Here is a 14,039-nt window from a genome sequence, read left to right as displayed (position 1 = left end):
CAAAAAAAATATCAGATTTCTCACTAATTCTATCAATAAATAATTCAAAGCATTATTGTGCACTTTTCTATCCTTAAAAATACAGGGTTTTTTGTTAACACATTTGCCACAGTTTGGGCAAGTATAAAAAAACTGTTAGATACCTCTGCTATAAAATAAAGAAAATCCTTTATTTAAAATAAAATACCAAGAGTAAACTGTATCAGAAAATCTAGTTTAAAAACCTCTATTCCCTCTGTAAATTAGCCTACGAAGTAATCTTAAGCACGTTTACTCAGAAGCAAGCCCCACTGTGTTCAATGGGGCTTTCCTCCAGGTACGTAGATAGAGAAAATTGTATCCTCAGTTCCTTTAGTCAGCCACCTGTTTGCCAAATAGACTTAAAAATTAGCTCCACTCTTTATTTTATTTTTGTCAGATCACTGTATTTATTGCAGACAGGGAAAAGCAAGCATTGTGGACATGCTGGTACCCATGTAAACTAGTTTCAGGCTGAATAAATTGTTACACTTTTCTTGTTACACAATTGGGAAACAAGGCATCGGGAGTTTATTCCTATATGCAGCTAGACACATTTTGTGCAATGTCAAAAATATTGTGCAGTTGGGCATATAGAATTGAATAGGGAACTAGGTAGTTTCTAAAAAAGGAATAGATGAGAAAAGATTAAAAGGATAGAAAATGAAGATAAAACTGGTTCCTTTCAAATCTTCATGAACTTATACTATCGGTCAGTGTTTGTTTGTTTTTTGGCAAAACAAGATAAAGTGTCAGTACTCATATCTTGCTAAAAGTACTGTGGAAGCCAGCACAAAATGGCTAGCATGGGCAGCAAAAAAAGAGGTGCCAGTACTCCATACTGGTGAGTACTAGTTTATTATGGGACTAATTACTTGACTAGTTTGGGGTGGGCAGTGTGCTGGCTGCTTGTGCAATAGGAAAAAAAGCTTAGAATAAACTCCACAGAACCCCCATAATTTTATTTTTCAACATTGTATAGAATGTTGTATTCACTTTATCCTGTTCAACTAGACATTCTTTTAAAAAAGCAGATTATCCCCTCATTCTTTAGATAAACACTGTCTTTAAATAAAGACTACAGTAACTATAATTGTATTGCCAAACATCATGGTATAACATTCATACAAAAATATAAAAAGAAAAAAGACCCAGATGCACAACATAACAATGCTCTTATCATTTACTATACAGCATCAATTTCTCCCATTTAAGCTTTTCTAAAAAGCAGAAATCTTTACAAATTCTCACAGTTTAAACCATAATCCCTCTAACACTAAAACAGTCTGAACACATTTCAAGTACTTTCTGTCAGGAAACTACTTCACACACACCCTTCCCTTCCTTTCTACCACCCAGCTTGCAAAAATAAAGGCAGGAAAAGAAAAGTCTTCACTACCTGCTCTCACCATACATTTGTGACAGGAGGTAAATATGTACTGTCAGCTTCCTACATAGCTGTTTAATTACATTAAGTTTTCTTTGCTCTGGTCAGAAAAAGAAGTGAAAGAGGGAACCCAGATGCAGCCAGTATTTGCCATTAAAAAAACCCAAACATTTGACTTAATTCCAGCAGCGCAGCAACTCCACACTTCACACTTCTCCCAGGTCCACCCAGTTTAACCCTAATCTTACCCTTATTAACCTTTGACTCAAAGACTGCTGAAATGTGGGCTTTTGCTGTTGTTTTGTCTTGTCCCTGAAGAACCAGAAAGCAAAGCACTCTGGTTATTTGTATAGATGTAACTATTTTACATTTTAAAAGAGAGAAATATTTTGGTAGCAAAATACAAGAAGCACTTGCCTTAGGCCAACTACAGAACTCAGCACATATGATACTAGAAATAATTCTGATGTTTTCCTGGTTACTTTACATCCACAGCGGTAGGGTGACCAGCTGCAAAATGGACAAGAATTCCTGCACCTTTAATAATGGAAAAGAGGATAGCATTTTAGCACATTTATCTTCTATCATCTCAGCATGACAGTTGCAGCTGTCAAAAATTCCCTATTCTATACAAATGTAAAGGTACAGCAAGAGTCTTACCTTGCCTTTGTTTCTGCTTGGCAGGCTTATTGAGAGAACCAAGATAGTCTGCTCAACTGCAGAGCACATGGGACTCTAGTGCTCTGAGATGGGAAGGCATGGGAACTACCTTCCAATCTGAGCCCCCATCCTCTGACTTTTAAAGCAGCATCCCTTCCGAAATAAAGATTGCCTGTTGCAACTTTTAGATTTTTATCTTTAAATCTTTTGCAGAATCACAAGATAAGGCAGCTGATATATTTTTCCTCCTGTTATATGCCACCTCCTGGACTGAGCAGAACTCTAGGGAACTGTATTTTGATGGAGTTCTGTATTTTGATGAAGGTTCTGTGTTAAGAAGAGCAATCCCCTAGCCCTGTGTAAACCTACTTAATTTGCTCTCCCAGACAAATACAAGAACTGAAACACAGCTATCCCTTTGAATTTCACACTTCTCTAAATTTTGTGATGCAGGTTCTCCAACCAGAAAAGGAAATAAAAAGGCATGTATTAGGAGAAAGTATACACAAAAATGCTAATATTAGTGGAAATAATTTTAATGTGCATATTAGGTGAAATGCACATGAAAATGTGTACAAATGCAGTTCTTTAAAATGCAAACTGATGAAGAAATGGGGAGAACTGAACTTACTGTTGTAAAAATGAGAAACCAGCATTCATATTTGTCCATCCCTAATTGCTGTTCTCCTGTGTAAGGCCAAAACCCTATGTGTGTTGTCAAATAATTTAAAGCTAATTTGTGAATTGCCCCTCACTTTAGTTAATTCATTCACAAATTATCTTTTCTCTTGAAACATTATTAGACTCCCTACAGCGAATGCAAGAGATGATACTCCCTGATTTGCCTATTCAATATGCTAGCCTACATTGCCTTGCAACTAGATTAGAATGGAATCCCATCATTATGTGGTTGGTAACAGTATGGAAATGTGTAACCCCTGTCCCCTTTCAGCATTATTTGCCCACCTACCCCACTGCCATTTCCTTCTCTTCTCTGGTCTCCAGTAAAATTGGCAAGGTACAAGGCAATCCCTTACCAATGCAGATTACAAGTGCCCCTTTGAAGAACCAAAAATATATCCTTGGATAACACTGAAAAGGCTTTCTCACAACATTCACGGTTTCACTGGAGACCCTAGCTGGGTAAGACAACTTTGCTACACCTCTCTCCAGTGACCAAAAAGAGACTTCTTTACAAGAAGGAGAAATGTTAAAAATGTGAAAGAAGTCTTTCCTAAATGTGTACAATATTATGACATAAAATTCACAGGCAACACAAAAGCCACAGGAAGACCAAAGGTCATCATTGAAGGTTTTTCTGTCAATGCTCCTGATGAATGAGGCACAGATGTTGCCACCCATCTGTGGAATGCTCTCTTCAAGGAGGTTCACCTGGTGCCTATGTTGGCATCCTTGTGGCACCATGTAAAAACCATTTAAGAACATTTAACTATGGGCTCATCTACATGGTGGTTTACTGTGTTTTACTGCTACTCACATGTTCTTTTAATTCGTATGGTTCACAGGATGTTACCAACAAATAGAAGCTATCACGCAGTTTCCCTCCTGTAGATCTGTACTAACCCAATCCTCTGATAATACGAAAAGGGAAGGAAAAAACATCTTCACTCCATATCTTTAGTGCTTGCAAATGCTTTGCTCCGATGCTTTTAGGTGGGTGTGTCAATTGTTCCTCTCTCCACACCCACTTCCTCCTTCTCCTCCCTTCGTTAATTTTATTTCCTGTAGGCTGAAAAGCAACTTCCGGTTGCTCTCTCCCTTTCTGCTAGCATTTTTATGTTGCTGCAAACAGTGCCTTTATTTTCTTTTTTCCCCTAACTTGTGCGCAAAATCTTAACACTGCTCAATCAAAGATTTGTATTTCAGTTGTATTCTACGAGGGAAAAGAAAGATATTCGCACTTCCAGGGTTTTTTTAAAGGAACCCACTGCAGCATGCTTGGTTGCCAAGCAACCAGAGGGAGTGGGAATGTTAAATTAGAGGGCATGGTCATTAGGAAACTGCGTGATTGATTCTTCCCCTCAGTGTGAACAGAAAATACCATGTTTGCAGCTGGCACTGAGCCTTTACTGTGGATGGTGTAAATAGAAAACAGAGGTAAAAACAGTGTCTTTAGTATGAAGTAATGCTCCCATGTGGATAAGCCCAATAAGAGAACTGGGTTTTATGTAGCTTATACTTGCTTTTTTAAAAAACTGTCTTTTGTATTGCTCTCGTATTTATTGTATGTTGGATGTTTTTATTTGAAGGATAAACAAAAAGCAGTCAAACTAAAAAATGGAAATGGACTGCCTTCAAGTCAATTCCGACTTATGGTGACCCTACGAATAGGGTTTTCATGATAAGTGGTATTCAGAGGTGGTTTGCCATTGCCTTCCTCTGAGGCTGAGAGGCAGTGACTGGCCCAAGGTCACCCAGTGAGCTTCATGGTTGTGTGGGGATTCCCCTGGTCTCCCAGGTTGTAGTTCAACATTCTAACCACTATGCCACACTGGCTCTCGATCAAACTAAACACAATTATAAATCCACCTTCCTACATGGCCATAGAATAACTCTAAAAATCTGATACAAGTGCAGTTAGTACATTTCTGTATTTTACATGAGTACACCAACAGCAGGAGAGAAACTTAAAAGTACTTTAAGTAGCATGTTTGAAATCAGCCTAAGTTGACACTTCCAAATATAAGAGTCTCGTAACAGAAGTCCAAGTTAGGGATCTAAAGTTTACTGTGAAGTCTTGTTCCTCACCTCATAGGTCTGCCACTTACAAATGAGGCACTACATAGCATATACTTGCCATAAACAGGGAATAGCTCCCTCTCTTGTCATGTTCTGCAGGGCGCAAGGAATTCCCTGGCCAGATAATTCACTGTTCCCCAATATTTTCTTCAAAATAGTATTGAAAAATGGTGCTGGACAGCACAATCCAAATGCCAGGGAGCCTGTGGAGGGGGGGAGCAGCAGAAAGCTTTGCAGGATCCTCTTCCTCTCAGGAGCTGCTGGCTGAGCTGAACGCTGGTTCCATTAGGAGCCACACACACGAGCCGGACAGGAAGCACCAGCTCCCATGAATAGGCCTCCCAAGGAGTAAGCGCTCCCCATAGGCCACATGGGAATTTAATTATTTTACTGTGCCAGCCTTTTGGCTGGTGAAGTTTGCAGGGAGATTGGGACCTGGGGGAGGGAGTCTGATCACAAGGAAGATCTCACGTAAGCTCTCCTCCCATAGCTTATCCCCCACCACACCCCTGGAATGCCCCATTTCCGGGGCTTCCACTGCCTTCTGCCGGCCCTCCGTCTGCTGGGCTTTCCATCCCCAGCAGACCCCCATGGCATCCAACTCACCCCAGCCTGGTGGAAAGGTGAGTTGGATTGCGCCTTTACCAGAATAGCTCAGTAAACTGAATTATTGTACCCCTGAGGAAGATTTTCACTAAAATGCACTGGACAATTTGCTATTTTATTTTGTTTCCCTATATTTTCCAGTGCCATTTTGAGACTTGCCTCTTTTCTTTTCTTTATATTTGGTGCTGCCCTCTTTTCTTTTTTTGTCCCAATCCCTGTTCAACATGCAATGACCTGTCTATTGCAGGTAATTTGCTAAAGCAGATTTCAAGGCCAGGGAGCTCAGAAGCCATCCTGTTTATAAAGAATAAGTTTATTAGTCATGATAGCTGAAGTGGAATCCAACTAGAGCGTGTGTGTCTGGGTGCACACATAGATCAGAGAGGGTATGCAAGAATGCATATGATGTCCAAGATCATTTCTATGATCATAATGCACAAAAGTCATATGGCCATCATAGTGGCACAAGGCATCACACAAGTGTTGACTTTCAGCTGTATTATACTTCCCAACATTTTTATGATTGTGCACAGAAGGTCACACTATGACATCCATAAGCAATCACTAAGGCTGTCACTTAATATTATCCTTATAAAGAGAACACTGTGACTAGCATATGTTGTACTGCAGCCTATCCATTAATGGATTAGAAATAACAACTTGTGCTTTTAAACATTTACCCCTGAAAGATGAGGTAGCCCTAACATTACAACTGTGAACAGTACAGCTTGTAAATACTACTCCTGATTCTTCTCTTTTGAAGTCCACCAAATGTCCATCTTTTCTCTGCCACAAACCCTTCTTAGCACACCTCCCCATGCTAATCAGCTAAACAATGAACAGTTGCACTACTTTTTGTAAGCTCAAATTACTGCCACCTGGTGCATTGTCTGTCTAGGCTCTATTTTGTACAGCTCTACTAGGATTAGTGGCAAGGAAAGGCTCATCTTGCAAAAAATGTGAGGTTTATTCAAGTGCAACCTTGAGAAAGCTGCCTCTGTCTTTTTCTTCCTCTTGATTGCAATCTAAAAATTCATTAAGAACATTTACTACTAGAGTTGCCAAGCTGAAACCTGGAGGTTCACCCTTTACATTTAATCTGCTGCTGTCTCAGACAACGCAACAGCATCTCTCACTTATTTTCCCTCAGTTCTTCAATGTGCCAGCACTGCTCCAGATTCGTACATGGATCTAGAGGTATAGGAGAAATCTCAAGGTTGTGACCCTATTTACCACTTCAGATGAAGTTAAGTATAGAGCTTTTTAATGGAGTTACAGCAGAAGAATTTACAGCTTGTTTTACAGTACATGCCCATACCACATCCTGTCAGGGCCAGGATGACAGGCTTGCGGACATCTGTTTTCATTAAAAAAAAATACAAGTATATACCTGTCAAGTAAAAATAAAAGTTGTAGGAAGGAGCTTGAAAGCATGTTTTCATTAATGTTTGACAAAACTAAAAATCTGGCAAGTGAATAGTCTTTCATGCAATTTCAGGGCCTTAGCTAGGGGAATTCTGAATCCTGCAAAACTTTCATTACTTCACCATGCAGGGCTCCTGTAACTTTACAGGAGCCCTGCATGGTAGTTAGCAGTAAATCAGCATGTAAAAGTTTTCCACAACTGCATCAGCATGCTTTGTGGAGCTTCAACAGCTGAATTTCTGCTTGTCACATAACTAATGAAGCCATAGAAGGAATATGAGGTCTGCCAGGGAAAAAACATACAGCTGTATTTCTCATATATTTTACCACTACACACACTATCAAAGACTTCTGTAACTTTAAAAGCTGTGCAGGGGGAAGAGAGAATTCCACCTTGTGGTTTTTCCCATTACAATGTTGCAAGAATACCTGCACTTGGCTGGCTTTCTCTTCTCCTAAAGATACAGGATCAGTCTCAGGCCCTGAACCTGGCAACCCTAGGGTGGATAGATGTTAAAGATTCTCCTCCCCAAATGGCTAATACAAACTGAAAACTTTGCAGAGAGGCTTAGGCATGTCTCTTGCTATGCATGAGCTGATGTCCACACACTCATTAAGAATGCACTGTCTAGTTAACCTACAGTACAATGGTATAAATGTCTACTTCTGGAGTAAGTCCCTTTGTGTTTAATGGGGCTTAGCCCCAGGTAAGTGGGTACAAGATTGCAGCCTAGGTTTGGTTGAGAATTGGCACTGGGAAAAACAAGTTTTTTGTACCTTTAAAAGCTGTATCTCCACAACCAGTACACTGTTGACCTCCGATGGTAGACATCAGGTTCTCAGGTGGGAGTGGGGAAGGTAGCAATGATTGTACTCTAATTTTGTGTTATGCCATGCCTCCCACAGCAGCTATATTGTGTTATGCAATGTCACCAGTTTGTGGTATGCCACACTCCCATGGCAGCCATTTTGTGACTGGCACTCTCAGCACTCTCTCAAAATTAGTAATGTGCTCACTGATTCTAAAAAGTTGGCAGTCCCTGATATACACATTGAATTTGCACAAGATATTCAGAGAAACATTTAGATTTTGCATAGAACACAGTTCTGAGGCTTTTCTGACCACCAGCCTCTGGTTGAAATGGACGAGGAAGAGTGCTACCTTTGAGGGTGGAGGGAAGAGAGCGACCCACTTTTGCTGCTAGACTGTCCTTCATGTACTTGAACGGACAGATGGGCTTGTGTTCAAGGTGCAGAGCTGGCCAGGCAGGAATCTCCCCCAAATTGTTTTTTTTAAGTGTTTTTAAAATTGTATGTTTGTTTTTAATGTTTTTAATTGTTGTAAACCGCCCAGAGAGCTTAGGCTATGGGGTGGTATACAAATGTAATTAATAATAATAATAATTTCTGGCTTCAGAACTCACTCTAGTCTAGACATTCCCTACAGGCAAAAAACAAAACAAAACAGGCACCTGATGCCCCCACCCACACAAACCAAACACATCCATTTCTCCTTCCTTCTCCCAACTCTCACTCCTGTCCAGTAGCATCTCTTTCAACAGGTACCTGAATCAGAACTTCAGCAATTTTCTTGTATGTCTCGGTGATTCCTCCAGTAACAATGGGAGATTCCCTAGGTCTCTCCAGACAACCTGTTTATTGAGCATTTCTGCTTATTTGCTTGCAGGGTGTTTACACCTCTTCCCATTATTCATTCATTCCACACTTTTCAGTGCATTTCCTTGTCAACTTCCAAAGAGCAAAAAGTCTTTTTTTAATAAACAGTTTTTATTGTTTTAAAATGTTCATCTTCCATCCAATAAGAGGAATGACCTTACATATTTATCATAACCCCATTATAGATGGATGGGAAGAAAGATATAAACATATAACAACAACAAAAGGAAACAACAAGAGGAGAAAACATCATAAAAATCATTAATGATGCATGACGACCATGGAGGATAATGTAAAAATAAAAATAAATATATAAACATATTGTCAAGTGCTTTTTAATATGGATTTGTTGCACTAGGGCAGCCTTTCCCAACCTTTGGGTTCCCAGATGTTGTTGGACTACAACTCCCATCAGCCCCAGCCAGCATGGTGAATGGTCAGAAATGATGGGAATTGTAGTCCAGCAACATCTGGGGACTCAAAGGTTGGGGAAAGCTGCACTAGGGCACAGAGCCCTTCAATCCACTGTAACTGCACAAGCCTAAAGTTCAGGTATGTGATTGAATAGCTCTTGCACTCTGAAGGCACCCCCCTCACAATGGAAATGGTAGCTTTGGAGGAACTATTTTGTCAGGAACACAGCAGGAGAGGAAAAAGTTAAACCCCCTCTCCCCACTTGCTGTGATTTGTTTTAATATGCTTCCTGTGGAGGTGTGCGGGTGCTATTGTCTTGGGCCTGGCAGAATGGAGGTGGAGCAGTGAGATGGAGGAGGAGGACTTGAATGGACTGATGCTTTCCATGTTGAGGCACCAGGCATGCAGGACTCTGAGATCTCTCTCACTCTGGACAGTGAAAGTTCCGCCCGTGAAGCACCAGTTATCCACAACGAGGGTCAGCCCAGTCAGGCAGTTACCACACCACCTGACACACTTCCTCTGCCCATGCCTGCTCTGCCACCTCCCCAGCACATCGCCCCTCCCTCTGATGAGGAGGGTCCTGCTGAGGCACAGCAGCCGCCCTTGCTTTGCTCACAGAGGCGCCAGCAAAAAACACGCCCCAATGGCTCCACTGAGGGGCAGTTCTCGGGTGATAGCATGCTCCCACCAGTGACACTCAGTTCATCCAAGTAGGGTGCCTGCCCAACCTTACTTAAGCTGGGTGAGGGGGCACATCTAGTTGCTGCAACAATGTCTTCGTGCAGTGTGGTCATGTCTACTCTAGCCTAGTAATGCTGAATCCTGTGTAACCTGTACGTTGATTCATGAAGCACTCTGAACTGAAATCTTTCAATACACCTATTAACAAAAAGTACAGCTCCTTGTTCATGACTGACTTCAGAATGCTTGGGCAGGACACTATTTCTATTGTTTTGTTGTTGTTTATTGTTGTCTTTATAGTGTTTTATTTGTTTTTGCTTTAACATTGTGTAAGTCGCTTGGGGACCATCAGGTATCAAGTGACTAATAAATCTATTATTATTACCCTCACCCATGCTGTTATTTGCATTTTTAGAAATGTGCACATTAAATGTAAAGACATATAACATATCTAGTTTGGCCCTGTCAGAAGTAGCTATGGCTAAGGGGTTACTTTGTTGAAGGGTTGCCCCTGCACACACACTGAAAGGTTCCTGTCAGCTATACTTATTGTTCAACATTTCTTCTATCCCTTTAACAGTATCCTAAAATGTAGAAATTAAATAGCTGAAGCTTTTCTCATCACTCTCAGGAAAAGCTTTATCTGCTTAATTTTTTCTATGACAGGCTTCTGCTAAAAACAGAAGACTGTAAATATATCAGAATCCAAATAAAACTCTAGCAGGGAGAAGAGCTGGAGTAATCTTCCCCCCCCCAAAAGAGGTCTTTGTTTGATGGGGTTGGGTGTCACTGCACCTTTGACATATTGCCTCCCACCTTTCCCCACTAGCAGCTCAGAGTATGGCAATAAACAGAAAGCTGGGAACTGACCGTTATACATACAGATGTGTATGTCTATACTGTAATCTTTTGAGGAATCTCATGCACAGAGCTCATCAGTCTTCAGAAAGCAGTCTATACATACCTGTCAGTTTTGTGCTTTCCCAGAGACACAGCTGAATTTAAAAACAGCCAAATAGACAGTTCCAAGTCTATCAGGCACCACCATTCTTTTCATCTCCACTTTCCAACTATAGATACTGCTGCACATGCACAGACTTTTAAAAATAAAAATATTACTATAAGTAAACAAAGACTGTGATACCCCATGGGGTTGAAGAGCAACATAACTCATTCCTTGTTTTTCTAATTGGAAATTGTGGCAGGTATGATTATCCTACCCTCCACTTCCTAAAGAACATGTTTTCTGATCAATCTTCTACCCACAATGCATTTACCTGGAATTATTATTAAATCTGTAAGTTATAAATAACATTTCATTTACTTTGCAATCCTATGCATATCTGCTCAGAAAGTAAGTCCCATTGTGTTTTTGTGATATTTTGGAGTGTTTTTAGTGCTTTTGTTTGCTGCCCTGGGCTCCTGGGAGGAAGGGTAGGATATAAATCAAATAAATAGGGCTTACTCCCAGCCTAGGTAAGGTAAGGATAGTATTGCAGCCTCAAGCATGTGCTTAAAACTTTGAAAGGCCAAGATAGTAAGCACTAAGAATGTAGTTGGTACCCAAGATGCATCTTCTATCTGCATTTGTGAATTTAAAAAAATTCTGTTCTGAGCCACTCTGTGCTCCCTCTGCTTCAATCTGTGCTTTGGGTTCCAAGCCAGTCTGTTTAAAAAATGAAGCTCTGGGTTCCCCATTCACTGTAGTGAATGTAATCGAAAACAACTATAACTTTTTCGTCTTTTAACCAAAGTGGATGAGGTTTACAAACACACGAGCTCCTTCAGGGTGGACTTAAGCCTGCCAAATTGCAGACAAATAGGTCCAGGGGCTTTCTGTGGAGGAAGAAAAAGGAATTCACTTTCCTCAATAATCGCTTATTGGAGGAGCAGAGGCGTGTCCCTTGCTGTTTCTTAAATAGGTGGCTGAGTGATGTATATCGTGCTTGTATATTTTTTCAAACTTTACAGTTTCACGCCAGCTTTTCCTTTCTGTGTCCTCCAAATAGGCTTTACAGACCTCTGACAGGCCTTACAACATGAAACTTTCCAAATATTGCCTGTGGAATTCTGAAAAGCTCTTGGGGTTTTGGGGGGGAGGTGTTAAAGCAGAGCAACAGTTTAAAAAACATGAATGAAGGTTTTAACTTTAAAAAAGAAAAGGTCTCCACTGTTTTGCTTTAACAACAGCAACAAAAATCCAGAGCTCTTCAGTGCTCTGTAGTCAACATTTTGGAAAGCCTCACTTCTTTGAAAGCCCATAGACCTATAGAGATAGAGGAAAACAAACAACAGGGTGAGAGAGCGACACAAGGCTTTTTTGGGGGGGGGGAGAAGTTCTTGACACTGTGTTTCAACTTTGGAAGGGAGAAAAACCTCCAAATAATCCCAATTCACCTTGTTATTCACCCCACAAATACAGCCAACACACACCCCTCGTAACTAATTGCTACCAAGTGTGTTGTAATTGTATAAACACCTCCTTGGGACTAGGTTCTGCTGAACTCAGGGACTTACTTCTGAGTCAACCTGTGTAAGGACTGCACTATTAATCTCTCTCTACCAAGCCTGGAGCAGTTAATATATGGGTGGGTTTGTAAGTGTAAATTACATGTAGATGCTGAATGCTGTTTGTGCCAGCTAGTAAAGAGGAGAGAGATAAGACAGGCCAGCAAATTTACCTGCACCTCCCTCCCTAGTAGCCTTATTGATCTTGAGTTCTCTGAGTTTCATCGGGACTGGGAAGACAAAAGAAACACCAGCTGTGGTTTATTGCCACCCTCTTTCTTCTGTCTCTGTGTGTGTTTTGATCTGTTGCTCCTAGGGACAAAAAGTTAAAAGGATCTTACTGTGGATGCTTGTACACCACTCTGGGAGAATCTAGATCAGCCTTTCCCAACCAGTGTGCCTCCAGATGTTGTTGGACCACAACTCCCATCAGCCTCAGCTAGCATTGCCAATGGTCAGGAAAGACAGGAATTGTGGTCCAACAACATCTGGAGGCACAATGGTTGGGAAAGGCTCATCTACATGGTTTGGAGAGTAGGGGTGAAAGGTGTTTGCTCAAAAGCCATAGAGTGGGGTTCTCCTTGTGTGAGAGACAGAAGGGAGGAGAGTGGGCTGACGTAGTGAAAATGGAGCAGGAACCAGTGCTAAAACCATTGGTTGTTTAATCTATTTGAATATCCTGGGTTTGGTTTTTTACCTAAGTATTTGCTTAAAGTGGACATTTTAATTTTTATCTTTACTGTAGTTTTGCTTGTTTGCCTTATGACAGAATTGTTAATTTGTTTATTGAACCTGCTTATATTATTTTGAAATTTTTGTACATTGTTTTTCTCTTATTTATCTTTATTACTTTGTTCCCTGCTCTGAAACTGAAAATATTCAACGAAGAGAGTCTATAAATACTAGGCTGTATTCCTAGCCCAAGTACACACACTGAAATAAATGAACCTAAATTAGTTGTCTTAATTAGCTTCAATGGATCTACTGTGAGTAGGACTAGCACTGAATATCACCCACTGTAATATAAATGTCTTACATTGATTAAGCTGCTGAGTGCTACACATACTTACAAAAATCATTTACAAGGTAAATCCAAAAGCCCCTTTATAAAGAATACTGAATGTGTTTTAAACAAACACCATTAGATTTCAAGAACCAGGACTTCCTGACATGCCTAAACTGAAACAGCACATTAGGAAGTAGTAAATCAAGTATTGACCAAGGAAGAAAAAAAGTACAGCTGTTAGTTTTAAAATAATTAAAAAGAGCAAATAAAATGTGAAGCACACTGCACAGATTTAAGGCAGTGTTCAATACCCAAGAGTAGAATGGAAATTGAAACAAGCAGGAGATCCACATGATAAGCAGAACATGAGAATCCAGAAGAAAGGGAGGAGGGATTCATAGGCATTTGTGTGGTGCATACTCCAACTGGATCAGAAACATGTGTTATGATTTTATATCATAACAGGAAAAAGAAACAGTCTGAATACGGTACCGGGCAATTTTAAGCTTTGCAGGCTGCATGTCCCATCTTATCATTTCTAGAATGTATTGTTAACTAAGTTAAATTCACACTGGTGGTGGTGGTGTTGTGTAGCTTCAGTCTTCCTTCCCTGACATCTTGACTTTCCTCTATTCCCTATACCAGTACCATTTCGCTTCATTCACTCCTTTCCAGGCAAACACTTGGGTTGCAGTTGAGAACATGGGAGACTTTGCACTGGCTCAGGTCCCATGTGAGATAGGGTGGAAAAGAAAACACATCTCTTCAGTGCATTATTCTGCTTATTGATTTGCAGCAATCTCCTTGTCATCCTGATGGTAGATGGTTATCGTTCCCATTTTTATAGACCATGCACAGAGGCTTAGGGTGCTTCTGGACTGAGGCAGGTGCATG

The 14,039-nt window shown here is 40.6% G+C and overlaps 1 protein-coding gene across 5 annotated transcripts in view; it reads right to left on the bottom strand.

Moving 5' to 3' along the window:
* Positions 1–14,039, bottom strand: part of MYLK (myosin light chain kinase) — a 323,824-nt gene that overhangs the window by 235,116 nt on the left and 74,669 nt on the right. The window contains exons 1-2 of one of the 5 annotated variants that reach the window (XM_061609073.1): positions 2,066–2,154; positions 1,823–1,942 (exon numbers count right to left, since the gene is read on the bottom strand). The exons of 2 other annotated variants lie outside the window; for them this stretch is intronic. Coding sequence is in view for 1 of the 3 variants with exons in the window: in XM_061609071.1 (XP_061465055.1) it covers positions 1,418–1,430 (13 nt within the window). In the remaining 2 variants the exon portion in view is untranslated. Of the gene's footprint in view, positions 1–1,417; positions 1,560–1,822; positions 1,943–2,065; positions 2,155–14,039 lie in introns of those variants that run through there. 2 more of the 5 variants (XM_061609076.1, XM_061609071.1) reach the window with 2 other exon arrangements.

Source organism: Rhineura floridana, chromosome 2 (genome assembly GCF_030035675.1).
Source record: "Rhineura floridana isolate rRhiFlo1 chromosome 2, rRhiFlo1.hap2, whole genome shotgun sequence".
Lineage (NCBI taxonomy): Eukaryota > Metazoa > Chordata > Lepidosauria > Squamata > Rhineuridae > Rhineura > Rhineura floridana.
Note: the sequence above shows the minus strand (reverse complement) of the source record. Positions and strands in the feature narration are given on the sequence as shown.